Below are 27,435 nucleotides of genomic sequence, written 5' to 3' on the forward strand. Positions count from 1 at the left end.
ACTTCATACTGCCCCCCCTTGGTGGTCAGCCCCTCCCCACAGTCCCCCATCCACCCACCCAGCTCTGTTCTGTGACCCTACACCTTCTCCTGGGCCTGTTTCTTACGGTGAGGCGGCTGGGGAGTGGGCAGCCTTTCTCAGGGGCCATGAGCATGCCCCAGCACACACAGGCCACATTGTCTGTAGAGACAACCCCCCGGGGCCTCAGCGTGAGGAAGGAGGCCCCTAGCAGCCAGCTCCCTCTCCTCTCCCAGTGGAGGGCATGTTGGATGGGCGGCTGGAGGTGGGGGGATAGCCCCAGCGTGCTCTGGGCTGGCAGAGGGTGGGATCTGCCTGCCTCCCTGGCTCTGCCTACCCCAGGTACTCAGCGAGGACAGCTGGCTGTAGTGAGGCAGCCACCCAGAACCATCAGAACACAGGATGTGCTCTGGGGAGTAGCTGCTGCGATGTTTAAATTATCATCACTTCTTCTGCTGTGTGCCAGGCACTGGGCTAGACACCCCGATCCCCCAATCCGCCTACTGAATAGCAGTTCTTTGCTGACAGTAGGGTGTTAAGCCCCTTTACAAACAAGGACAGTGAGACTCAGGGAGGCTGAATGCTTTGCCCAAGATCAGACAGCTGAGACCTGACTTCAAGGTCTGTCTGACTCTAAAGTGATCAAAGATCACTCATAGTCAGGTTCAAATCCCAATGCCTCATTTTCCTAGTTGCTGTGTGCCTTTGGGGAAATTGCCTAACCTTTCTGAACTTCGGTGTCTTCATCTATAAAATGAAGATAGTGCATATCCCTGCCTTGCACAGTTGTTATGAGAATCAAATGTGACCTGTGTTTGGTGGATAGTGGGTTACACATTAAATACTGTCATGGGTTGAATTGTGTCCTCCCCACAAATTCACATGTTAAAGTCCTAACTGCCAGTACCTCTGAATGTGACCTTATTTAGAAATACGGTCTTCACAGATGTAACTAGTTAAGATGGGGTCATTAGGGTGGGTGCAAATCCAGTATGACTGGTGTCCTTATAAAAAAAAGGGAATTGGAACACAGAGACATGGACACAAGGAGACGAACATGTGAAGATGAAGGCAGAGATCATGGTGATGCTTCTTCAAGCCAAGGAACACTAAAGATAAGGCTAAGAATACAAAGAAGTTGAGCAACTTGTTCAGATTCCAAAGGTTGGCAAGTTGCTCAGTTTGCTTCTTTGCAAATGCGGCATGTAAAGATTATGCCCACCTACCTCATGGTGGCGGGTGTGACGATTAAATGCAATAATGTATGAAAAGTGCTTAGTGATGTCCTGCATGTCTTGGGGGTTCATAGCATTACCTGGTTGTGGCAAAGAATCCACTTGCCAATGCAGGAAACGTAAGAGACTCAGGTTCAATCCCTGGGTCAGGAAGGTCCCCTGGAGGAGGGTATGGCAACCCACCTCAGTATTCTTGCCTGGAGAATCCCATGGACAGAGGAACCTGGCAGGTTATGGTCCGTAGGGCTTCAAAGAGTCGGATCTGACTGAAGAGCCTAGCACACACACATGCACACACATGAGCTCCTCCACCCAGCCCAGCATGCGGTTTGCCCTCCCCAGAACACCATGTCTCTTTCCAATAGGACCTTCGCTCACCAGGCTGGCGGGGCTTCTCCTGGTTCTTCCCCATCGCTTGGGATGGGCTGTCCCTCTGCAAGAGGCCCGCCATTTACTCTCTCTCTCCTGACCCCTGTGACCCTGAACTACGATGAGGAGGCCGGACTGAGCACACTTGCTCTCTGGATGGCCGAGTTCCAGATGGACCCAGGATCCTCGGGCTCACTGCCCTCTTGCACAGTCCTTTTGGGCATCCCTGTGACCTGTTACTGCTGTCAGAGCCTTTTCAGTGTGTGGAGGGGTGATGAGGAAGCCCCCGTAAGCTCTTTTCTACCTGAGCAGATGCCTCTTTCTTGTTCCTGTCCTGGGAGTCACTGGTGGGCCTGGACAAGCTGTCAGGCTGTGTCGGCTTCCCTGCAGCTTTGGAAGTGCTGCTCTGGAAGAAAGGGAGGAGGATAGGCTGGAAGAAGTAGGGGAGACCGGTCCGCAGACTGACACAGATCAGCAGAGACCCCTGGCTCCTGCATGCCCACCAGTGTCCTTATGTGCCCAGTCTGCCTGGCACAGGGTCCTGGGTGGGCATCAGAGTGCCAGCTGGCTCCCGACTTGGAAAACTGTGAAACACTGAGATTCCAGGATGCCTGGTAAGGTACCAGATGCCTGGTAAGAACTCCCTCTGGACACCTCTCCAGTGAGGCCTAGCCCACTCCCCTTCTCTGGGAGGAGTGGTCCTGCCCTAGGAGACCTCCCCCACTCTGGAGTCCTTCAGCCTTCAGGGCTCTCTGCTTTCTTGACTTTCTGCCCGCAGCATCAGAGGCCATAGAAGCAGCAGACCAGCCTGGGGGTTCCCCATCTGGGCCCCCAGGCCTGATTCCTACATGGCAGTAGCTCTGGCCCAAGGGTACCTGGCTGGGAAGAACCAAACACCTGTACCCAAGCTCTGTTGGTTCCCGGCCCCTCAGGAGCTTCTTGCCCTGCCTTCACTACACACGTGATGTGCTCGTGCCACGACCCCCAGCCAGCCCACCCCTTAGGAGGCCAGAGGGACAGCCCGGACATCCCCTTCCCGCGATGAAGTGCCGAGAGGCCACGTGGGACAAATATCCTGCCCCTGCCCCCTCCCATAGTCTCACACACCAGCTCCTCCGGATCAGAGAGTGCCTCCTCTGGACTCCCAGAGCCGTCCTGGCTGTCCCTTCCCATCCAGGGTGGCTCTGGCCTCATTCCACCACCCTGAGGTCCAGATGTGAGCTGAGAAGAGGCCCCCCCTTGGGCTGACGCTGCCATCCTGGACACAGCTGAGCACCCCACCCCCCAACTTAGAGGGACAATAGTCCCAGCCACATAGGGGGTCCTGAGCCCTGGTTATAAGCTTCAGGGACTTGAGATGAACCTGGCTGAGAAGCCATGGGGCCTCCTGCTTCCCACATTGATGATGGGTGGTCCTCATGCATCTAGATGGGAACCCTCTCTCTGGTGGGGACACCTATGAATTCTAGGCTTCGGCCAAGTCTGCTTGGGACAAGCAGGAACACTGAAGTCTACAGCTGGTTCCTGTGGGACTGGGGTGGCCTCCATACCCACAAAGCAGGGACTCAGCCATTCCCACTGCCAGAGCCCTGGAAGCCTGCGGTTTCCAGGTTGGACTTCCTTCTCTTTCTTTTCCACCTTGTCCAAGAGCTGCATGCTCTAAAGTGAGTCCTTCAGACCGGCAGGAAGGATGGAGTCCCTGGCCCCTTCTTGGACACAGCCCAGGAGAGGGGAGGGAAGTGGTTTGAGCAAAGCACTGAACTAAGCAGATTTTAGGAGTGTCTGAATCAGACCAAGGGCAGATGGGAGGAAGGGGTACGAGGATGAGGATCTGGGCAAAAGGCATCCTCATGTCTCAGTGGGGCACATGATACAAGGCGGGGGACAGTTGGCAGAAGGACCAATGACGATTGCACCAAGAGGCAGGGCAGGGGGCAGGCGGCGTGGGGTGGAGGAGGACACTAAGACACCGAGCTGAGCTAGGAGCAAATTGCTGGGACATTTATTTACAGTGGATGGGGAGAAACTCAAGCAATAGTGAAATCTCGGGATCTGAGAGTTGAAGTGAGAAAGAGATGCAGAGATTGGAGTTTCTGAGGCATACCTGAGGATTTCAGGGACTCCTGGAACTGTGGGTTCAAGGTCCAGAGCAGAATCCATGGGCAAAGGGTGGGAGCCAGACTGCTGAGGACTAGGGAAAGGAGAAGGGCAGACCATGGAGACAAAGGGAAATAGCATTGGTTCTCTGTGGGCCTGGGGATGGACAAGGGCAGTCGCGGAGCTTCCTGGGACTCAGGCCATTGGAAGAAAGGGTGCAGATTTGGGAGAGGGGGGACGTGAGGTCGAGAGGCATCTGTGTGACAGTGCTGCCCGAGTGGGGGACTTCCAGCTCACCCCTCAGAGTGCTCCGAGGAGGATGGTTTAGTAAGAAAGGGGAAGGAAGCCCCAGTTGTGGCGTCCTGGGCCACAGTGATGCTTTCAGATACAGTATCATGTCCTCTGCAGGCAGGAGCCAGCGTGGCAGCATGAAGCCCTGGTCAGACCACATGGCGCCTCTGCTCAGCCTGTGCAGCGACCACGGGGCGCTCTTGGCCTGGGTCTGCTACTGAGGCACTGACTGTCTGTTTGGCTCCACAGAACGGAAGCTCCAGGAGGGCAGGGGAATTTAGACCGAGCTGCCTTTGATCGGCCACTTTCACCTGGCGCAGCTGAAGTTCTCACTGTGACTCTGCAGTTATCGTTCTCACATTACGGGCAGGACTTGGGGGTCCTCGGAGTCTGAGGTTTGCCCAGGATCAGACCATTCCTGAGGGGAGAGCCAGGGTGTGTCTCGGGCCAGCTGGATCCCAGAGCCCAGTGTCTCACCAATAAGTTCCCAGAAATGGGGGTGAATATCTAAGGGCCAGGCCGCCACGGGGAAGCCTGACAGCCCAGACTGAGGGGCCAGGTCTCCTGGAGGCGAGGTGTGGGGGGCGGGTCCCGGGCCTGTGTTGAGGGGACGGGTCTAGAGTCGGGAGGGGGCCTTGTCCGGCTGCCTGCAGGACCTCTAGGTTCTCTCCCCACCACTCACACTGGGCTTTCGGTTCCCTTTGGTGGTGTGGCTCCCCCCACCCCCAACCCCTGCACATATACACACGCACCATGGCTTCAACCGGAATCAGGCCTCTCACCACACCCTCAATCTGATGCCCCAACCAGGGGAAGTGGGGGCAGGGGCTGTCTCACCGTTGGAAATGAGAGGCGTGGACACACATCTCTGCCGAGGCTCCCGGGGCTGTGGAGGCCACGTCTTCTCGTTCCCTGTGTGTCTCGGCCCCACTGCGGGGGAACTTGGAGTGATCACATGGGGTAACTGATGCAGTCTCACTTCCCCTTTGCTTGAGCCTCACCATAAGACAGCATCCAGAAGCAAGGGGACCCTTCAATTTTGGAAAAGCCTGAGAGATGCTCTCTGTCCCCACCCCTTCTTCCTGATGCCGTGTCTCTGGCCCAGAGTGCTTCTTGGTTCAGGGTCTCCTGAACCTGGGGAAGGCAGGACCCAAGGGGTGTGGGCATAGCCCCTGGCCCTGGAGCTTCATGCCAATGCTGCGATCTCAATAGTACCATCACCTCCCCTTTTGCCGCAGGAAATGAGATTCACAGGACCTGCCTAAGGTCCCTGAACTTGAACACAGCAGAAGTGGATGCCAGCTCAAGGGCAGTGCCCCTGCTTCTACACACAGCCTCCAGAGGATTCTTTTTTTTAAACTTATTTGGCTGTGCCAGGGCTTAGGTGCAGCAGATGGGATCCACGTCCCTGACCAGGGATTGAACCCAGGCCCCCTGCATTGGGAGCACACAGCCTTAGCCACTGTACCACCAGGGAAATACCCCAAATGGCTTTAGATAAAGTTCAGAGGCTCTTAGGGTGGGGGTCCTCACCTGAGGACTGGGGATAGTGGTGGGGGCGGGCAGGGTGCAGGATCCTAGTCTTAGTCTCCCTTAGACTGTGGTGGGGGGTGCATTTAGCAATAAAAGAAGACTCTTCTTGACGATCATTCCAGATACATTTTCTAGTCCAACATAGAATACTTCCTATTAAGCACAACTCACCTCCAGTGAAGAAGGTTTGTATTTTGGGGGGAACTATTTTCAATTGAAATAGCAGTTTCACTTTTAAAGAAAGAAATACAGAACGATCTCCCTATCCTCATTTTCTGCATTCACACTTTAAATCTTAAAAATCTTAAATAGTGAAATATTCAGCAGATACAAATAATACAATACTTATATAAAATTATATTTCTATTTTATGTTAGGGCTACAAGAGTGGGGGAGAAGGAGAGAAATGCAAGAGAGGAGAAAAAGGACAACACATAATGAGCAATGATACAGATCAGGGGTGAAGATTAACCCAGGTATTTCTACAGAGATGGAGGCGGGAAGGGAAGGTCAAAGTTCTGATTCATCAACTAACTGCTACCCCTGTGTTTGTTAAAAACATAGGCGCTAAACTTTAAAGGGCAAAGAGTACTTTCTAGAACTTACGTATTTTAGTTTCTACCTAAGATTTAATCGATTGACGTAAATTTCCTTCATATAAAAATGTTTTTTATTAAAAGTTACTATAGAAAATAGGAGATGAAAAGACAGGCGTGGTTCCTGAGTAAGCTGATTCTAGTGGACATCAGACATTAAACTCCTAGGTGAAAACCAGTGAAGATAAGCCTCAGGGTCTGGGAACCCTACCCAGGAGACAAAGTCAAGGTAAACTTTTCAAAGGAGGTGATGCTGAAACAAAATTTGAAGAGGAGCAGGAGTTCCCAAGCGAAGAATGCTCCAGGGGAGGGAACTGGACAGTGTGAGGGTTGCGACCAGCGAGCAAGGCCTGCCTGTGGAACCAAAAAAACGTTCAGACTGGCAGACGGATGGTCAAGGTAGGGGTACGTGAAGAGGTGGGACAAGAGACCAAGGCGCTGGCCCACAGAGGTCCCCAGGGCGATCAGGGAGGGGGAGCAGGGGCAGGCAGGTGCGAAGGTTAAGGATTGGAAAGAAACAGAGTAGCCTGAGCATCCCTGTCTGTAGGCACCTCACGTGGAGCGAGTGTTTGAGTCTGGATGCCAGTGGCTGGGGATTGGGCGGCCCTCGGAAGGGTTCGCGTGCGCGTGGGACGAGGGCCAGGCGCTACTAGTCCCCCCACCGCGCTCGTACGTGGCTCGGTTGACCGCCAGTGTCCGCTCCGATCTAGAGCTCCCGGAGGGACAGGCTAGAAAGTTCCCGGGCCCAGCCGATCACCATGGCAGGGTGGGGTGGGGGGCTGAGGTTGTGGAACGACTCTTGTCGCCTCCAGATTTCTGAAGGAGCCCAGCAGTCCGTCCAGGCCACGCGCTGGCGCGCGTCTCCGCCAGGCCCTGAGCTGCAGGGGAACCAGCCTGGCCCGAGGCTCAGCCCCGTCCCTCGGTCGCTGCGTCTGCGCGGGGACCCCAGGGTGGCTCTGCGGGGCAGGGCGGGGCGCTGCCGGCGCACCGAGGCTGGGCGGCCGCGGCCCAGGGGCGGGGGCGGGTGATGCGGAAGTGGCGAGCGGGCGGGCGGACCCGCGCGGCTCCAGGACAGCGCGGCTCGGCCCCACCGCCTGGCCGAGGCTCCCGGGCGCAGCCACGCGGGCTCACAGCAGACAGGTAGGTCCCGGCGGCCGCGCGCTCCTCTCCGCGCCCGCGGGGCACCTGCTGGCGGCGGGCTGGGGACTGAAGCGGGGCGGGCGGGCGGGAGGGGTCAGCGTCCGGCTCTTCCAGGTGCCCGAGCTCGGGGTGGGGGAAGCCCAAGGCAGGACGCGCCCCGCCGTGGTGGGGGCCTCCAAGATGCCTCCTATGTCTTGATCAGAGTGGGGTGCCCCGCACCAGCAGCCTTGGTCCAGAAGGCACCCGAGGAGCCCCGAGGCGCGGGCGGCGGAGTCCGCACCGCTGCCAGGGGCGCCAGCTCTCCAGCTTCTCTCCCTTCCTCTCGCCTTCGCGGAGGATGGGCAGCGCCCGGCTGCCATGGGATGGGCAGAGCCCGGCTTGGGCCATGGAGGGAAAGCCCCGATTCCCCCTAGAATTCTGTGCTCTCCGATCCCCCTTCCCCGGGCAGCCCTCCCCTCATCCTTTCCAGAAAGAGAATGAGGTTTAAGAGGTTCATCTCTCCCTGGATCTTAAGGCCAATGGAAAGAATTCGGGCAGAGAGTGGGTAGGAAGATGGTGTCAGGCGAGGCGCCGGCTGTTCTTTTACTTGCAGCCAAGAAAAGAAGGTGCTGACCCTCCTAAGCGAGAAGTTCGGACGTGATACTTCGTAGACTAGTTTCTCTACGGCCTTCCCCCGAACATCAGAAGGAAACAATCGAGAATCTAAAAGTGGAGGGAAAGTGAGACCAGTGTGACCGTGTTGCGGGATAGGAGACGGTGAACACCTGCGCGGCCCGGGCGCGCAGTTGTCTCTCTGGCCCCGGAGGCACCGGATCTGGCTGTGGGGAGCTGGGGCGGAGGGGACTTCCCTGGCTTCGCCGCCACCCTGTGCCCATCAGAGCGGGGATGAGGGCGGTGGCGCCACCACCCTGAGGAGCGGTCTGAGAGGCAGACCCTAAACCAGCGCTCCGGGCCGGGGAGCGGATGGGGGTAGTTCAGTGGGCTGGGCCAAGAGGCGCGGCCAAGCTGCCCCGGGTGGCACCTGCGGGGACGGTCTTGTGAGCAGAGCCGAGCTGGGGCTCTCTGCGCGCCCAGAGAAGGGATGAGTGACCAGGACCAGTAAGGACGAGGGAGGGGTCGATGGAGAAAGCTAGAGTCTCCCGGGAGAGAGCAGGGTTATAGGGCTGGGTACTGGGGCTCCAGCAAGTCAAGGGAAGCCTTAGGAAACCACCCTTTTTTTGACCCTGGGGTTTCCCCCACTGCGCCTTGGCCTTACCCCATCATGCCCCCAGAGGAAGCCGAGGGAAGCGTCTTTCTGCCCACATCTGCCGCCCAGGAGTCTCAGCTCGTCTCCCCTGGAGGGGGAGGGGCTTAAGGTCTCGCTGGGCGCAGGGCACCCATGCCTTCTCCAGGAGTTTGGTGTGGAGTTTGCAGGAAACGTCTGAATCAAATTCAGGAGGTGCAAGGGCTTACTGATCGCGCACTACTGGGGGCTGCAGAGCCTCCTCCCCTAGGGGGTCCCTGGTACCCACGGTGTTTAGGCTTTCCTTGTGGCTGGTTCCTGGGACTTCAGGAGTTGTGGGGCCTGTGCACCTCTGGAGATGCTCCTGGGCTGCCCCTTCCCCTATAATAGGGCCTTCCTCAGGTCCTCAGCAGGCAACTCCTCCTTTGATGTTTCCATGGAAGCTAATGTATGCTCATCAGGCTTTCCCCCATCTTTCAGGGCTCTAATCCACAAGGCTAGTTTGGGGGCTGCAAACCTGCACAGCTGTTGAGGAGTCAGGGCAGACCCCCTGACCAGCCTGCATTCTGATGGGAAGTCAAGTCCTCCTCCCAGCAGCCACGAGGGGCATGTGTGTGTGTGTGTGTGTGTTTGTGTGTGTAGTTGCTCAGTTGTGTCCGACTCTTTGTGACCCCATGGACTGCAGCACACCAGGCTCCTCTGTCCAGGGGATTCTCCAGGCAAGAATACTGGAGTGGGTTGCCATGCCCTCCTCCAGGGGATCTTCCCCACCCAGAGATAGAACCTGGTATTCTAGAACAAAGTATTGCAGGCAGATTCTTTACCTCGTGAGCCACTTTCCTGGCGGGGGAGGGGTATAGGATGGACTTTCTCAGGGCTGCGCTTCTGGGACCCCCTGCGAATCTGAGTGACTGCTTCTATCTGGAGCCTGCTTCTATCTGGAGCGAAGCAGGGATGGAGCGCTAAGGCACTGAAATTCAGAACTCCTGGCATTGGGACAGCTTGCCTCAGGTCTAAGCCCATCTCCAGGCAGGAAGAAGCCTCCTTGGGGAGCTGATGCTGAGCCTGGTCCTGATGCCCCTAGATGCAGGCAGACCTGTGGCTGAAGCTCCCTGTGTGGCATGCTGGGAAGACCCTCTCTTGGCCCTGGCCAGGCTTTTGGTGGGAGGCCCTCTCCCGAGCCCAGCCCTGTGCTGCTAGAAGGGGCTGCACCTTACTGCCAAGAGGTCAGAGTTTGTGTTGTAGAGCAGTGCAGCGGGACTTGCCCTGACTTCCTCCTCGCCCTGGGCAGAGAAATCGACCTTCCTGGCCTCTCAGTTCACCACCTCTGGCACAACTGTAGCCTGGACTATGTGTGAGGGTCATCAGGGAAGCTTGCCTTGCCCTCTGTCAACAGAACTTTCCTCAGTCCACCTTCTCACACCCAGAATGGCCCGCTGCTATGACTGTCGCCTGTCTGTTCTAGGACCCAGGCCTTTGGGAGGCGTGGGGATGCTACATACACAAATTGGATGAAGCTCTCCAACGCTGTGAATCACACAATGGCCGATGACTGCCAGCGGGCTTGAGGGTTGGGGGATGGGCTACAGGATGAGAGATGGAGCATTTGGTCGGGGGGACCCAAATGTGATTTTCTCCACATCCCTTCCCTCCCCCAGCTCATAGTGAGTCAGGTTTCCGAGTTGTCCTGTCTGGCCACTTTCGTTTCCCCTAGGGCTGGGTGGAGGCTAGTTCAGAAAGGGGAACCGAGCCACCCATCTTCTGAGACCTGGGGGCAGGGCCGGGTGCTCTCCCACCCTCTCTGTTGCAGCCCAGCACTGAGCACTGCTCTGGGGAGAGGCCCACAGACGAGAATCCTTAGCAGCGTGGAGGTGGCACTTAGCCGCCACAACCCAGAAAGGTGCTGGGCAGGGAATTTCAGGGGACATTCTGAAGCAGGCCTAGATGATGGGGTGTGTGTGTGTGTGTGTGTGTGTGTGTCCCAGTGCAGGCCGGGAAGCCCACCAAGACTTGTGTACTCCCAGAAGCCTTTGCTCCCAGCAACAGTCCAGCCTGTGGTTGGGTGCCTTTGCTGAAGAGCAAGGATGTAGTCTGTCTCAGGGGAGGCTGTCTTGGTGTTGACTTGAACCCTAGTCTTTCTGCCACACGGGGGTATTTCTCATCCCCACCCCACTGAGTGTTTACATCAGCCACCCAGATACCTCATTTCCTTCAGTCATCCCTTCCCTGACAGGCCTGCCCACCTCAGACCCTCACCTGCCTCACAGGCCTCACAGCTTTCCTCTTGGGTCTGGTCTCACCTTTGAGTCAGAGGAGGATCCTGGGGAGAGCAGGGCTGGTTGGGGTGGCAGTGGGGTGGGGAGGGCGAGGACAGACGCCTCCAACACCTGGCTGGCCTTCCTTAGGTCCTACTTTGGTCCAGTAAGTGCAGATGCCCAGGAGGGGCGAGTGGTGAGGAAGAAAGAACGGGAGGCACTCCTGCCCTTGAAGAGGTTGCCCACTGACCTGAAAAGTAAGCAAGATGTCCGGGTCGGGGAGGCAGTGCAGGGTGGAATAAGAGCCCCACTTGTCTCAATGGAGAAGAGTTCAGGGCGGCCCATGGTGCTCTGGAGAGGGAGGTATGAGTGTTGGGGGACCCAGCCCGGAGGGCAAGTGTTGGCACCCTTGTTCCAGGAAGCATGACTTCTTAGGAAGACCCTGGCCCACCCCATCCCTATGCCACCGTCATGGCCACCACTCCCTCTCCGTCACTTATGGAGCATCTTCTACAGGGGACGGGTGGACCAGAGAGGTGGGAGAGGAGTGTGGTGCATGCGCAGTGTGTGTACTCTTACACACACAATTGCACGCCCACCTAACTCACATGTGCTCAGAAACCTAGGGCCCGGGGTGGCAGGCAGCCTCAGTTCTCATCGTGGCTCAGCCCTTTGTTCCTTCCTTGCCCATCGACAGAGTCTCCTCTGAGTCTCAGGACGGGGGCTCTGATGGCTCCGTCCCTTCTGTCGCTGACCCTGGGCTCACAGGTGAGGGGCAGGTGCAGGGGAGAAACCACGCAGGAGTGGGGCAGAGTGAGAGCGGGCTCAGGACAGGAAAGAGAAGTTTCAGTCCAGGGTCCGGAGAGGGGCTGGCAGGTGGAGGGGAGGAGGCAGGGATTCCCGGTGGCCAGCTGGCCTCTGACTAGGGAGGCAAGACTGTGGCCCAGGGTGGGGGTGGCGCTGGCTCCCGCGGGGACCGGATCTCTGTGGATCCCACAGCAAACATAAGGCGCTGCCGAACGAATGCATGGTTGGTGGAGGAACCAGAGTCTAGGAAATTGCTGCCTCGAAAAGCAGAAGTCCTAAGTTTGGTGGCCACTGTCCTTGCCAGCGATTCAGGCGGTAGATGGAGTTGGCTCATGGGATTTCTTTCAAGATATCTAGGTTGGGGGAGGATGGGAAGCTTTATCCCTGAGGGAAACCGAGGAAGGAAGGAAGCTCTGAGGTTTGGGTGTGGAAACCCCTCCCTGACTCACAGGTTCTGCCTTGTCTTAGCGGGGTTTCTTGGAAGTTGGTTTGGTGAGGGAGAGGGAGGGGGGACAGGGGAAGCAGGAAGAAAGCTAAGCAAGGATGTGGGCTCAGCTGGAGACTGGCTTCAGCGAGAACCTGTGGGGACCCTGGAGCGCTCATCTGCTCCACCTGAAGCAAGGGGACCGGCCCTTTGTCCCTGTGTGTGTCTCTGACTGTGGGCTGTCCCCCACAGACGGGTGGGGTGGGCCTGGCCCGAGTGGGGCGGCTGAGGGCAGTTCTCTCGTGATGGGCAGCTCCGTGCTGTGCTTGGACTCACAGCAGCTGGGGAATTGCTGCCCCGCCAGGCACAGAACGTCTGGGTGGGACACCCCTACAGCTGTGTACCCCTCCTTCCTTTCCCTCAAACACAAAGCCCAGACGCAGGGATCTTGTGACAGAAAAGCTGATGGTTGGAGAGGAGAACTGACTTAAGCATCTGGACAGGCTGGAGAGACTTGGGCCTCCTGTGCTGGGAGGGAGGGGGAGCCCTACGGGCCACGGCTCGGCCCCCTGATGTGCCCTGACCGCCCCCTGCTCTCTCCGGCAGACGCCTGTGCCATGAACCAGCCGGCCCCCGCCGCCCTGCTTCCGCCCCGCCGCGTGCGGCTGAAGCCCTGGCTGGTGGCCCAGGTCAACAGCTGCCAGTACCCAGGGCTTCAGTGGGTCAACGGGGAAAAGAAATTGTTTTACATCCCCTGGCGCCACGCCACGCGGCACGGCCCCAGCCATGACGGAGATAACACCATCTTCAAGGTAAGCCCTGGGCCCCTGAAGGCCCTTCCCTAGAAGAGGACTCCCCTCTACAGCTCAGACTGGCCACTCTGCCAGCTGCCTTGTGGCCGGCGACCCCAGGCCAGGGCTAAGGGGCTGCAGGCATCACTGCTGGGCAACCTTTCTAACCTGATTCCCGGAGCAAGGTGAGGACTGAGGGGCCCCAGGAGACCTTCGGGTAACTCCTCCTCCTCCTCCTCTTTGTACTTTTTCGTCACACGTGAGTGCCTGCCCAGGATGTACATTTGGTGTACACATGCACTTAAAGGACAACAGAATTCCCCCATAATCTTAATACTATGAATATTTTTTCGCTTGTATTATCAGTTTTCTCCGTGTGTATATGAAGTGCAAAGATGGAATTGAGCTATAGATTCTATTTTGTAATCTGCATTTTCTACCCAACATCAGGACTGGCTTTTCCACTCCAACAAATGCCACATTCAAATGCCACTGAATGTTCCATCGGAGCAGGGAGCACACTGGTCACCCAGTCCCAGATTTTGGACACCTCAGGTTGCTTTCAGGGTCTCTATGTTGAAGACCACACTCCCATGGACACCCTCTAAACGCTTATCCTTGGCACATCTCAAATGGTTTTCTTTGGGGTTAGTTCCTAGAGTTAAACACTTCTGGGTTGAAGAGACTGCTTATTTTTAAAGTTTTGGCCATGTATTGCTTAGTGTTTGCGCTTAGTGTTTGTCTTTTCAAGGTTCCTTTCAAATCCATTTCTCAGTTTTGAATAAGTAACATGGTCACATACTTCAACATTTAAAGTGTAAATTGCAAAAAGTCTTCCAGATGGGAGACAGTCCCCCAGACTCCCAACCTCCTTCTTTGGGACAGTTTGTATTCTTGGTCTCTTGTTTATCCTTCCTGAGGGATTTTTGTATATATGCAAGCAAATATGTGCCTATCCTTTCCCCTACTTTTGACAAAAATGGTAGATGTTTACATCTTCTTCTGCACCTCATATTTTGAAGATTACGACATGTCAGTACATAAAAAACTTCCTTCTTTTTTTTTCTTGTTGCCCAATATTCCATTTTATGGGTTGGCCATAATTTAACCAGCCCCCATTGATAGACATTTAGATAATTGAGGGTCTTTTTCTTTTAGAAACAGAGCTGCAATGAATAAGCTTATATATGTAAGCTTTTGTGTGGATGCATCTTTATCTGTCGGATAAATTCCCAGAAGTCAAATTACTGAGTTAAAGGATGGAAACATGTGTAATCCGGAGATCAACCAAATTATTCTCCAGAATAACAGTACTGGGAGTTCCCTGGTGATCTAGTGGTTAGGACTTGAACACTTTCATTGCCATGGCCTGATTCAATCCCTGGTCAGAGAGCTGAGGTCCCTTAAGCCACATGGTGAGGCCAAAAAAAAAAAAAAAAAGCATTATCATAATAATACCAACAGCCAAAGTGTACAGAGTCCACCCCGAGGGGAGACACAGCTCAGAGAGCTTTATGGGCATTAGGCCTGAGTCTTCACCACTGCGAGGCAGTGCCGTGATGGGGAGGCCAGAACAGAGAGAGGCAAAGTGACGCGACCCTGCACACAGGTGGCGGTGGCAGATTCCGATCCAAACCTAGTTCTTCTCCAGACCCCTCTTATCCACCATGTCATCCCATCCTCCTTAGAGATTATACCTGTTTGCCACCTTAAGACCAGTGAATATGATGCCTTTCAGAGCATCTAGATTTCCTTTAGCTTGTTGGAGCCTTAAGAGACTGGCCTCCTAACTCCCACTTTGCAGGTGGGCACTGGGCTTGGCCTGTGTGATGGTCTCATCCATAGCAGTGACTCCCCCCGGCCGGGAGGGGCTGGGCTTCGGTGAGGGGCGAGGTTCTCTGTGGTCGTCTGTCTTGTCTTCCTGCCCTAGGCCTGGGCCAAGGAGACGGGGAAGTACACCGAGGGTGTGGATGAGGCCGATCCGGCCAAGTGGAAGGCCAACCTGCGCTGTGCCCTGAACAAGAGCCGTGACTTCCGCCTCATCTATGACGGGCCCCGGGACATGCCGCCTCAGCCCTACAAGATCTACGAGGTCTGCTCCAATGGCCCGGCTCCCGCAGGTATCCAGCCTGGCTGTGTGTGGGCCACCTAGGGGACTATGCACAGAGGCCTGGGGTCCCTCCAGTGTGCAGTGGTTGGGGACGTGCCGCTCGGGCAGAAACCCAGGAGTGGATCACTGGTGAGGCTAGGAGCAGCCTGGCATGGACCAGGCCCCTCCCCACCGGGTTTGATTTCCTCACCCCATCCTGGTTCTTGGCTCCAGTGAATGTAGGTCAGGTGACCCAGGGAGGGGAACGCTGTGGGGTCAGGGGCAGGGTCCCCAGTGATTGCAGGTGGCTGAGCAGCCCTTCCCTCTGTGTTTGGGCAGCTCTAGGCAGGAGAGAAGCCACCTGGAGCCCTGAAGACCTTCCTCCCTCTCCCCCACCGACTCCCCTCTGGTCTTTCATTTCTGTCTCCCGCTGCAGAGTCACAGCCCAGTGAGGATAACGCTGAAGAGGAAGAAGAGGAAGAAGTGAGTTTAGGGGCACACTTGGCAGCCTGCACACGTTGGGCCTCACTAGGCCTGGTTGCTTATCCCACTCCACTGCAGGACTGGGCAGTTCCATTCCTCTGGAGCCTGCTGCTGTTTCTGCAGCCCTTCTCTGGGTTTCATCTCTTGGGATTCTGGGGACAGGAACAAAGTCACCACCTTGAACCTCCCTGGGACTCTGTTGGTAGAAAACATGCTCACGTATGGCCTCAGCCTCAGTGGTTGAGGCTTAGTAGGTATTCCCACCTGCAGAAGCAGAAACTGGGGCACCAAGAGCCTACTGACATGCCTGGGATGGCAGAGCTGGGCCTGAGGGTCTGGCCTCGCCTAAGATGAAGAACAAGGAGTTGCCTTGTGGGTCTCGTTCTTCAGCATCGGATCAGTTTAATAACCTGTCCTCCCTTCTCTCTCTGGCCTCCTCGCTCCTCCTTTGCCTGTGTCTTCTCTTCAGCTCCAGAAGATGTTACCAGGCCTGAGCATCACAGGTGGGGCTGGGAGGTGGTGTGGTTGGGGGTCTAGTATAAGGAGGAGCTGCGGGGACCACAGGTACCTGGGAGGGGGCTGAAGGGAGGCTGGGGGATGGCCCAGGGCTGAAAGTAGGTGAGCCTGGAGGCAGTTCCTAGAAGTGACATTAAAATTTTGTCCACTCCCACCTTCTATAGAAGCAGTGCAGCCCGGCCCTGCCATGGCACCCTATTCTTTACCCAAAGAGGATGTTAAGTGGCCACCCACTCTCCAGCCACCTGTGGTGTTGGCCCCCCCTGCTCCAGGCCCCAATCTTCTGATCCCTGCTCCTGGCAACGCCGCTGACTTTGGGGAGGTGTTTTCTGAGGTCCTGCCGAGCTCGCACCCGCAGCCTGGGCCCCTGTCTACCAGCCTGCCCCCCACAGGCGAACAACTCCTGCCCGACCTGTTGATCAGCCCCCACATGCTGCCTCGTAAGAACCCATGGGAGGAAGGGGAGGGCAGGCAGGGAGGAGCAGTTGGGAGGGTGGAGGATGACGAAGAGAAGAACAAAAATGCCCATACCAGTCCCTGCTTGGCTGGGAGGGAAGTGGGGAGGACTGATGATGGCCTGGCCGCAGGGCAGAGAGGGCAGAGAAGATCAGTGGGCGGCAGAATGGGGAGGCATGGGGCTCATGGGCGGGGCGGGCCTGCCTCTCTGTCCTGCAGTGACCGACCTGGAGATCAAGTTCCAATACCGGGGCCGGCCACCCCGGGCCCTCACCATCAGCAACCCTCAAGGCTGCCGGCTCTTCTACAGCCAACTGGAGGCCACCCAGGAGCAGGTGGAGCTCTTTGGCCCCGTGAGCCTGGAGCAAGTGCGCTTCCCCAGCCCCGAGGACATCCCCAGCGAGAAGCAGCGCTTTTATACCAACCAGCTGCTAGACGTCCTGGACCGTGGGCTCATCCTTCAGCTACAAGGCCAGGATCTGTATGCCATCCGCCTGTGCCAGTGCAAGGTGTTCTGGAGCGGGCCCTGTGCCTCAGCCCATGGCTCACACCCCAACCCCATCCAGCGGGAGGTCAAGACCAAACTCTTCAGCCTGGAGGACTTTCTCAATGGTGAGGGCCCCACCTTGTGTTCCTCTGGGTCTCTTTTTGTCCAGGGGCCTGGTGCCCGCCTCTGACTGGTTTTGATCTCAATGCAGAGCTCATCCTATTCCAGAAGGGCCAGACCAACACCCCACCCCCGTTTGAGATCTTCTTCTGCTTTGGGGAGGAGTGGCCTGACTGCAAACCCCGGGAGAAGAAGCTCATCACTGTACAGGTATACTCTGGTCACCAACCCCCCGAACTCAGCTTTGAATATTGGGGAATCCTGGGCCCTTGCCCCAGGGTGGAGGGGCAGGGCTGTCTGGGTAGTGTGAATTCAGCTGTTAGTTAATTGAGGACCGGCACTGCTCACACATACGCTGCCTTTTCATGAAGAAGCTGGGGCCCCTTCTGGCGGATGTAGACTACCACCTGCCCCCTGGTGGACCCCCTCATGCATAACTCGATCGGACAGCCCTGCCGATCCAGACGGTTCACCCTGTTCTGTCTCCTCTTCACCCGCTTAGGTGGTACCCGTAGCAGCCCGGCTGTTGTTGGAGATGTTCTCGGGGGAGCTTTCTTGGTCAGCTGACAGCATCCGGCTACAGATCTCAAACCCAGACCTCAAAGACCGCATGGTGGAACAGTTCAAGGAGCTCCATCACATCTGGCTGTCCCAGCAGCATCTGCAGCCTGTGGCCCAAACCCCTGCCATGCCCGGCCTCAGTGCTGCACAGGGACCCTGGCCCATGCACCCGGTTGACATGCAGTAAGGAGGCTGCAGGTAGTGACTGGCCCAGGTTTCCTGGGTGGCTGTGCAGAGATGTGGAGGGCGAAAGTTCCTGGGGGCACCTGATGAGCGGCAGGGTCCTATCTTGGGGTCTCCAGAAGTGAATCTGGGTGATGAAGAAGAGGGAAAAGAGGCCCGAGTTCCAGGTTCTCCTCAGAAGCTGAGGGAAGCTGGAAGCCAGTTTTTGCTTTGAGGACTCTGCCTTCCTGCATATGTCTCTCCTGGACTGGCTCTGGGGGAACTCGGCCACCAGCACCAGGGTGGAGGGAAGGAATTCTGCCAACTCAGGGGGGCCTAGTTGTACAGAGGGATTTGCCCCAAAGCAGTTCCTTCTTGTGGCTGCCTCATTTCTTCTGGCAAGAAGAGTCAAGTGCTGGGGGTCAGACCTCCCTGGCAGGTTCTCTGCAGGGCATGGGCCTGATTTGGGGGTTCCCTAGCTTTAGCATTGATCCCCTGGGGGAGGAAATGGCAGCCTACTCCAGTATTCTTGCCTGGAAAATCCCATGGACAGAGGAGCCTGCTGGGCTACAGTCCATGGGTTCACAGTTGGACATGACTGAGGGCGCGCGTGTGCGTGTGCACACACACACACACACACACACACACACACACAGAGCTTGAGCCTCATTTCCTCAAAACATCCAGACACACACACACACACACACACACACACACACACACACACACACACACAGAGCTTGAGCCTCATTTCCTCAAAACATCCAGAGACACACACACACACACACATACACACACAGCTTGAGCCTCATTTCCTCAAAACATCCAGAGACAGATTAAGTATTACACCAGATACTAAGTCTGGCAGCTACCTCCCTTGAGAGACTAAGAACCTGGGATAGAAAGGGGACATTTATGTATTTTTGGATTAATAAATATTAAAAACAGACTCAGTCATTGTTTTTCAGTACCAGTTGCTCCCATGCTGTTTACTGGACCATATTTCTCCTGCCAGCTAGCTCTCTTTACCCCAGCACCTGCCCTCCTGCTCTGGGGCTGTTGACACAGGGAGGGCCTGCCTTCCAGGCTGATGAGTCAGTGGGGCCTTCACAAGCACTCAGCTGGCTGGCTTTGCTTTCCAGGAGGAAGCCGGCTGAAGCAAGGGTGTGGACTTTTAAATATGTGCAGAGTCTAAGATCCTGTCCAAATAAATTTTCCCATAAGAAATGGTGAAAAAGGGCTGGATCTCAACCAAGGACCATTACTATCTGTTATCCTCATGTATATTCATTCATATGCTACTAAATATACTAGGACAATGCATACAAATTGGGAGGTCGCTGTTTGAATCTGGCTTATAGATGTAATTTTCTGACCTGAACAATTTTGCTGTTATCTTTTTATTATGGAATATTTTTAACATCTGTGAAAGTAGGGAGAATGGTATAAAATTCCCACATAGTAGCTTCAATAATTATCAATTCATAGTCTTTCTCATCTAAATTATCAACACTACAGTGGATAAGCCTGTGCATATTTATGTCTTTTTATTACTTTTGCCAGTGTATCTTTAGGATGGATCCACAGAAATGGGATTTCTGGGCCAAAGGATAAAAATGTGTCTAATTTTAGATATTGGCAGAATCTAGATAAATCTCTGAGTGTAGCTGTTTCCCCACAATCTCAACAGATTATAATGTCAATTTTTTGGATTTTTGCCAATCTGATAGGTGAGAAATAGTATCTCTACCATCTCTCATTATGAACAAGGATGAGCATCTTCATATGGTTAAGTGGCCTGTGCAGATTTTAGTGATTTTTTTAAAAAATCTTAAAATAGTTTTAGATTTACAGGAAAGTAGCTAATAGAGTGCCTATATAACCCACACCCAGTTTCCCTGACTGTTAACATCTTACACTGTACCTCACATTGCTACGGAACATTTGTCACAACTAATGAAACAAAATGCACACATCATTATTATCTAAATTCCACTCTTTATTCAGATTTCATTAGTTTTTAATCTCATACTTTTTCTGTTCTAGCACCCTATCCAAAGGATCACATTACATTTAGTGATCGTGTCTCCCCAGCCATCACTGATTTAACGGTTTCTCAGACTTCCCTGGTTTTTGATGATTTGGATGGCTTGGAGGGTACATTTTAGAATGTCTCTCAGTTTGGTTTTATCTGATGTCTCTCATGGTTTTTTGCAAGGAAGACACAGAGATGAAGTGCCATTCTCACCAGAGTAGATGAAATAATGAAGTAGGCGATCATCCCTGGACTGACTTCTCCAATACTGCAGGCAGTGCAGTGGCTACTGAGGATCCTCCTTTGGCTTCTACTTGGATTTTGATTTCTTAAATAAAACAAAACTGAAAGCAAAAAACAAAAAACCCCAGCATACCTGGCCATCATTTCCTGTATGGTAACTGTGTTGTAGTAGCCAGTGGTGGATGGAACACTAGCCGCTCTACTCCCGCCCCCTCCCCGCTCTGCTGGCCCCACAATAGCAGATATTGAATATCATTAAGTTCCAGAGTTTAAGCCAGGACAACGCCTTGCCATTCACTGCTCCCTAGCTACTAGGCTCCAGTTCCGCTTGGTAGTGGCCTTTGCCCTGGTGGCCTCTGCTAGTGTGCAGGTTGGAATCCACAGAATACTGATGCTTATGATCCCGGGGGTGAATACACCTCTTTAGCATCCAGTAGTTTCCCTCACTTCTTCAAGGCTTCTCCTCCCCAAGTTCATCCTTGTATCCGACATAATACTCCCTTTTAATTCAAGACTCCTTCCTTTTATTCAGCTTTTCACTAGCCTGAAGAACTTCTCAGCCTTTGTCCACTTGGAGAGAATATTGATAGCTTTCCCCCATTTTTGTCAGCGGAGTGTTCTCACAAGGCAACCTTCTCACTTGCTAGTAATACATCTGACCAAAATTTAGCATACCTTGTTGCAAAACCTTGGATATTTAACTTCTCTGGATTTTGGCTTTCATCCTTGTAAAGCGACTTAGTACCAGGGCTACACAAGGTGGACACATACTTTGCATTCATGAGGTGTGGATGCCATCCGAAAGATACCAACTTATTTGCAATACATTCTCAAGTTATTGATCTTTATAGAACAGATACATAAAAATTACAAGTTACATCTCCTTAGTAAAATCTTGCTGGGAATAGGCCCAATGGGTGATTTGTGTTTCACACAATTATGACTAAAATCTCTTGGCTAAGTCAGTCATGGAAATAAGGGAACAGCTCCATGGGAACTTTATGACAGATTAATTGAGGTATAAGACTCATTCTACTTCCACTAGACAATGTCAAGCAGGAAGACAATATTATATTAGGATACCTGATCCCAAACAGTTCCCTTTTAAACTGAAATATAGTTGGGTATCCTTGCTATGACAAAAATTGTTAGCAAGACTATCTGTATGAAGTAGTCTAAAGCAATCTGACACTGGAGACTCAGCAGTGAGAACAATTAACAAGAGTTCTGGTTTTCAATCCTGTAGCTGTGGAGATGTTCCTGATATATAATAGAATATATATTCCAAAGGCTATTTTTTGGTGGCTGGGGAGCTGCATTAAGCTTTCCATATTTTCCAGTCCCAGACACAACTTTCTGTGATAAAAGCCAAATTCCTTAAACAGACCAAAGTCAATGGGTCACTGTAAGGACCTAAGGCTGAATTAGGCTTCAAAATTTCCAGAAAATGAGCAGGATGGCTAAGGTAACATGCTGATCCCCAGAATTTGATCATCTTATTTCAAATACCGTTCCATGCTCAAGTTTTCTTCTCCACTTATAACACTGACTCTTAGAGAATAAAACTCAGAGCTGATATTATGCAGGGAGGTTTGTTTCAAGGACTCCAAATGCTAGATGCAACTTTGTGGTCAAGGTTATTAGCTCTAAGCCCAATTACTAAAACATACTGTATGATCTCATTTACATAAAGCTCAGGAAAATGCAAACTAATCCACAATGACAGGAAAGCAGTGGCTACTTGAGTGCAAGGGAGGATGGGAAGAGGCATGAAGAAACTTTTGGGAAAGAACTTATGTTCATTGTCTTTATGGTTTCATGTGTGTCAGTTTAGTTCAGTTGCTCAGTCGTGTCCGACTCTTTGCAACACAATGAACTGCAGCACGCCAGGCCTCCCTGTCCATCACCAACTCCCAGAGTCCACCCAAATCCATGTCCATTTTGTCAGTGATGCCATCCAACCATCTCATCCTCTGTCATCCCCTTCTCCTCCTGCCCTCAATCTCCCAGCATCAGGGTCTTTTCAAATGAGTCAGCTCTTTACATCAGGTGGCCAGAGTATTGGAGTTTCAGCTTCAACATCAGTCCTTCCAATGAACACCCAGAACTGATCTCCTTTAGGATGGACTGGTTGGATCTCCTTGCAGTCCAAGGGACTCTCAAGAGTCTTCTCCTATACCACAGTTCAAAAGCATCAATTCTTCTGCGCTCAGCTTTCTTTATAACCCAACTCTCACATACATGACCACTGGAAAAACCATAGCCTTGACTAGACGGAACTTTGTTGGCAAAGTAATGTCTCTGCTTTTTAATATGCTGTCTAGGTTGGTCGTAACTTTCCTTCCAAGGAGCAAGCATCTTTTAACTTCATGGCTGCAATCACCATCCACAGTGATTCTGGAGAGCAGAAAAATAAAGTCAGCCACTGTTTCCCCATCTATTTGCCATGAAGTGATGGGACCAGATGCCATGATCTTAGTTTTCTGAATGTTGAGCTTTAAGCCAACTTTTTCACTCTCCTCTTTCACTTTCATCAAGAGGCTCTTTAGTTCTTCTTCACTTTCTGCCCTAAGGGTGGTGTCATTTGCCTATCTGAGGTTATTGATATTTCTCCCGGCAATCTTGATTCCAGCTTGTGCTTCATCCAGCCCAGCATTTCTCATGATGTACTCTGCATATAAGTTAAATAAGCAGGGTGACAATATACAGCCTTGATGTACTCCTTTTCCTATTTGGAACCAGTCTGTTGTTCCATGTCCAGTTCTGTTGGTTCCTGACCTGTATACAGGTTTCTCAAGAGGCAGGTCAGGTGGTCTGGTATTCCCATCTCTTTCAGAATTTTCCACAGTTTATTGTGATCCACACAGTCAAAGGCTTTGGCATAGTCAATGAAGCAGAAATAGATGTTTTTCTGGAACTCTCTTGCTTTTTCAATGATCCAGCAGATGTTGGCAATTTGATCTCTGGTTCCTCTGCCTTTTCTATATCCAGCTTGAACATCTGGAAGTTCATGGTTCACATATTGTTGAAGCCTGGCTTGGAGAATTTTGAGCATTACTTTACTAGCGTGAAATGAGTGCAATTGTGCGGTAGTTTGAGCATTCTTTGGCATTACCTTTCTTTGGGATTTGAATGAAAACTGATTCCAGTCCTGTGGCCACTGCTTAATTTTCCAAATTTGCTGACATATTGAGTGCAGCACTTTCACAGCATCATTTTTTAGAATTTGAAACAGCTCAACTGGAATTCCATCACCTCCACTAGCTTTGTTCGTAGTGATGCTTCCCAAGGCCCACCTGACTTCACATTCCAGGATGTCCAGCTCTAGATGAGTGTGAGTGATCACACTTTCTTGATTATCTGGGTCCCCTATGTCAAAGCTTACCAACTGTATACCTTAAACACGTGCAGCTTATTTTATGTCAATGACACTTCATTACAGGGCTTTAAGATTGACTATTCAGTAGTTAGGAAACAGTCTACTTGGATGGCCACTGCAAGTGGCCACTTTGTTTAACTACATTTTGTTTAACATCACAAGTGACCCCTTCTCCTAACCACTGAGGCCACAAGGGAGGACAGAATGTAGCAGGAGTTTTAGGGTAAGCTGGAAGAATGAAAGACGCAGAGCAAGCCGCTCCCCTGAAATATGAAGGGTCTGGGCAGTGGGTGTGGCCTGGCTTTCAACCTCCCTCCGTACCCAGACATCTATTAGAGAACTAAGACTATTCACTCAGACAGTCACCAGCTGTACCATCTCAGATTTATGAGGCAGTGAAAAGAAGATAAAACAAACACTGATTAAATTTTAAAAAATTTATTGTTTTTTTCCTTTTGTTGCTGTTGATTTGTTCTTGAGGTGGCGACACCAGCAGACAAAACATGTCCTCGTGCCTAGCGCCTGTCAGGGCCACGATTCCTGTAAAGCATCAGGGCTTGCCTCAGCTTTCCTCTCCTGCCTCACCCCCATCAAGTCAACAATTTCCACATCTTTTAGTAATATGGTTAGCCCTGTAAACACGTTTGTCCATTCTCCCACCTTCTGTTCTCCTCTCTCAAGTCTATGGCTAAAAAATTAACTGAAAAGGAAAAAAAACCTAAAAAAAAAAAAAAAAGTATTTGTATTCCACTCACCCTGATTTTGGCTCTTCTCTCCAAAGATGACAACCCAAGGTAGATTGGAAGTGGACTTAAAGAGACTGAATAGGGTCAGAGTTGGGGTAAACATGAATTTTGGCCCTGGCAGGTCCTAATATCATTGATATGACCATGATAAAAAACAGAACAGGTTCCTTGCTTACTTCTTATGTGAACAACTCTAAAGGTGAGAATAAACAGTTGGGGCCAAACCCGAGTTGGGACACGAAGAGACTCACTTTCATTAAAAGAAGAAAGGGAAAGGAAAAGAAGAGAGGGAGGAGAGAAGGAAAGCACAAAGGAAAACCTTAAGAGAAGATCCTGACCCTTTCCTTCTAATTGCAGTTGTTTAATTCATTTGAATTCCCATCTTCCCTAAGTAAATGTTTTTGTTTCACAGAAAGTTTTGTAATTTTATTTTTCTGTGTGCACACATGCGTGCTAGCATGTGTGGGTGTAGGTGCATGTATGTATGTGTGCATGTCATTTGCTACCAGGAGAATGCTTCAATTGTAGTTTCAGTTTAGTTTTCCTTTTTTTTTTTCTTTTTTATTTCCTTAAAATTATTTTTCCTTTTAGAAACAAGTTCACTAGGAAACCAGCTCCCCTCCCACCACGCGGGACAGGCCACAGCCATCTCTCTAAACAGCGCTGATTCTCCCTCACATCCCCAAACAGGAACTCCTCAGGGTGGCCTTGGAAGGCTGGAGTCTCTCCCTGTCTGGCGGGATGCCCTGGTGGCGGTGAAGGCCCCTCTGCCACAATGGAGGTTTCTGATTGTGGGACACAGTCTGGTTTTTGTTTTCTTCCTGTCTTCTAATTAAAAAAGACATTCCTGACAAAAAAGAGAGAAGACAGTCAATTAACTGTGGTCCAGGAGATGGCAAGCACTTCACAAAGTCAACCACAAGGCAGAAGTTTCTATACATGCTCCAGTACCTCACTCTGGCCTCTGATGTAAGAACTTCAGTTTAAAAACAAAGGAAAAGAAGTAGCTGATTTTTTTACCTTGTGATTTTAAAGGAGCTACTGGTTTAATGAAATACTGTCTGTGGTTCTTTTCCAATTCTGAGTGTGCTCAGGGGTAATATGTAGGGGTAAAGAGTAAGCCAGCAGATCCAGGCTGCCGACTCCAAAACCAAACCTGGAAACTCCATTTAAGTCTGCTTAAATACTGGGGTTTCAGGCAAGATTTTATTTTGAAAGAAGGCTCTGCCTACTAAAAAAAGGTTTAAAAACCACTGACTTTATGTAAAGGGTACTATGTAAAAGCACTACGTAGAGTGGGTAAACGTGACGATTCTGACACCAGAAAAGTGAACTGTGGCTCTATCAAGTACTGACTGTGACGTCAAGCAAATTACTTAACGTCTTCGAACCTCATTTACAAATTTCCTCATTTGTAAAATGGAAATAATAATAGTAACTAATCCAGAGGACTGTGTGAGGACTATCTTACAGTTAGTACATAATATGCTTTGTATATGATACAAAGTACTTAGGATAGTACCAGACATGCAATCAGGGCTCCATAAATGTCATCTGTCACCACACATACTTACCATACTGGAAGTATCTGTAAGAAGAGGAAGGGAGGAATTTTTAAAAAAAGATATTCTGCAATAGTAACTTTCTTATGGGGGTGAATGGCATCCAAAATTCCAGCTATAGTACTAGTTCCATGGTGGGCATTAAAACCTGTGCCCACCCTCAAGTACTCCTGACAGCCAGGGAGAAGGCTGAGAACTATATACCACTCACCTGGGTGACAGGCACAGTACAGGAGTGTGAGCTATCGAAACAACCTGGTGAAGTCTCGCAAGGCCCAGCAAACTTGTTTACATTCCTCAGCACTTAGAAAACAAAAAGAAAGGTAGGTTGGTCCCTGCCTGATAAGAAAAGTATAATAGACTGAAAAGCAACCACAACTTTGAGGGACCCTGAGAACTGTCCCAGCTCTGCTCTCTCCATCATCTCTTGACCCTACTTTCGATCTTTCTGTAACTCAGGGGTAAATATTAACTAATGTATATGGGAATAATTATAAGTTATGTGGCCCTTAAAGAGTGGGCTTTGGAGAAAAAATTGCTTAGGTCTAAATTTTGGTTTCATTGTGTCTTTTAGCAAGTTACCAATCTGCCTCAGTTTCCTCATCCATTATCTACGCCAAGATGTTCTGAGGATTAAAACAGTTCCTGTATGTAAAGTGCTTAGGATAACAGAACGGCGAACAAAACAGCATTTGACAAATATAGGCTGTTACAACAATAAAACTTGGTTGTGGGACTTCCCTGGTGGTCCAGTGGAAGACTTTGCAATTCCACTATAGGGGGCAAAGTTTTGATCCCTGATCAGGGAACTAAGATCCCATATGCTGTGTGGCCAAATAATAGTAACAATACTTGGTTAAAGTCCTTGATAAATCTAAGCAAAGTCAGAACCCTCAAAGTAAAAAAGCAAGCATATTCACCTAAGGTGGATCATTTTAACTCTATGAACTGAGCTAACTTAGGTACCCTGGTTTCCTCATTCTTTTCCAAAAGCAGATTTTGTTTTAAAGCCCAGTTCAGCAAGTAACTCTCAATCAGTCTAGTTGAACAGGCTGCTCAAGATTTCCTGCTGTGGGAGGAGAAGGGAGAGAGAGGAAAGGGTTAAGGCATGAAGAAAGGGAGGAGGAGGAAGCTGCTCTTGGTCCTCAAGCAAGCACAGAGATGCCTAGGTGGTATGAACAGCCCAATATTCATTTGACCCTGTTTTTTCAAAAGGCTTCCTTTGTCTTAAGACTGTCACCAAAAAACCAGTTGATGCCAGCTGCATTCTTTTCTGCCAGTCTTCATAATAGTTTTTGGTAAATGAACACGAGGCTCAGCTAAAATAGTGGAAAACAAAGCACATTCAATTAATAATATGCTCACCCTTATGTGGCCCTCTCTTTGGTGCTGAAAAAATCAGGGACCACAGCCTATAGCCTAGGATTCAATGTCAGAAGAAAGCTCTCTCCTTCTTGTAATGGTTAAATGTCAGAGCAGGAATCACTAACCGTGATCCAGCATAAAAGAAGGTAATGAGAGCTATCACCTTAAGTGCCTACATCTGGATTCCCCAGCTATTTCTTCTAGGTGAGTGAACCTCTATCATGCATGCTTCTGAAAGTCATGAAGGAGCAAGATATGTAACTCTAGAAAAGTTACTGTGTGGTGTATTATTGATGTTATAAGGGACTAAGACAACAGGGAAGAGATAAACTTAGGATAATGTTAGAGACTCCAAATCTTTTGCGATCCTGAAGCCTTAGATGTTCTTCAATTCTACACTTCTTCAACCAGAGATCATGGTTAACTATGGAAAAGAAATGACAACTTCTTAGC

At 51.5% G+C, this 27,435-nt stretch overlaps 2 protein-coding genes and 1 long non-coding RNA gene across 10 annotated transcripts in view; 1 reads left to right on the forward strand and 2 right to left on the reverse strand.

The window, feature by feature from the left end:
- Window positions 1-1,754: 1,754 nt before the first annotated feature.
- Window positions 1,755-4,935, reverse strand: LOC122674491. The gene is made up of 3 exons (XR_006334982.1): window positions 4,848-4,935; window positions 3,727-3,813; window positions 1,755-2,028 (listed from the first exon to the last, which is right to left on the reverse strand). It is a non-coding gene; the product is annotated as an uncharacterized LOC122674491 (long non-coding RNA).
- A 2,078-nt stretch (window positions 4,936-7,013) lies between these two features.
- IRF5 (interferon regulatory factor 5) lies at window positions 7,014-20,878 on the forward strand. Of its 6 annotated transcripts, none has more exons than XM_043872954.1 (11): window positions 7,261-7,279; window positions 10,907-11,013; window positions 11,454-11,524; window positions 12,594-12,799; window positions 14,709-14,898; window positions 15,304-15,350; window positions 15,820-15,853; window positions 16,031-16,306; window positions 16,542-16,934; window positions 17,021-17,139; window positions 17,432-18,601. In XM_043872954.1, exons 4-11 carry the CDS (start codon window positions 12,605-12,607, stop codon window positions 17,675-17,677), a joined length of 1,500 nt encoding a protein of 499 aa, XP_043728889.1. In that variant the 5' UTR covers window positions 7,261-7,279; window positions 10,907-11,013; window positions 11,454-11,524; window positions 12,594-12,604; the 3' UTR covers window positions 17,678-18,601. The 6 variants fall into 6 exon arrangements, with proteins under 6 accessions (XP_043728887.1, XP_043728890.1, XP_043728889.1 ...); XM_043872950.1 differs by lacking the exons at window positions 7,261-7,279; window positions 11,454-11,524 and adding exons at window positions 10,382-10,401; window positions 19,871-20,878 and having other exon boundaries at window positions 17,432-17,688; XM_043872951.1 differs by lacking the exons at window positions 7,261-7,279; window positions 11,454-11,524 and adding exons at window positions 10,382-10,401; window positions 19,875-20,878 and having other exon boundaries at window positions 17,432-17,688.
- Window positions 20,879-23,731: 2,853 nt separating this feature from the next.
- TNPO3 (transportin 3) overlaps window positions 23,732-27,435 on the reverse strand; it is a 76,193-nt gene continuing 72,489 nt past the window's right edge. For 2 of the 3 annotated variants that reach the window (XM_043872074.1, XM_043872076.1), the window contains 2 exons: window positions 25,829-25,920; window positions 23,732-24,902 (listed from right to left, as the gene is read on the reverse strand). In XM_043872074.1, the coding sequence (XP_043728009.1) occupies window positions 25,860-25,920 (61 nt within the window). In that variant the 3' untranslated portion in view covers window positions 23,732-24,902; window positions 25,829-25,859. Of the gene's footprint in view, window positions 24,903-25,629; window positions 25,644-25,828; window positions 25,921-27,435 lie in introns of all 3 variants that reach the window. The other variant, XM_043872075.1, reaches the window with a different exon arrangement.

The sequence above is a fragment of the Cervus elaphus genome, chromosome 18, assembly GCF_910594005.1.
Source record: "Cervus elaphus chromosome 18, mCerEla1.1, whole genome shotgun sequence".
Classification (NCBI taxonomy): Eukaryota; Metazoa; Chordata; class Mammalia; order Artiodactyla; family Cervidae; genus Cervus; species Cervus elaphus.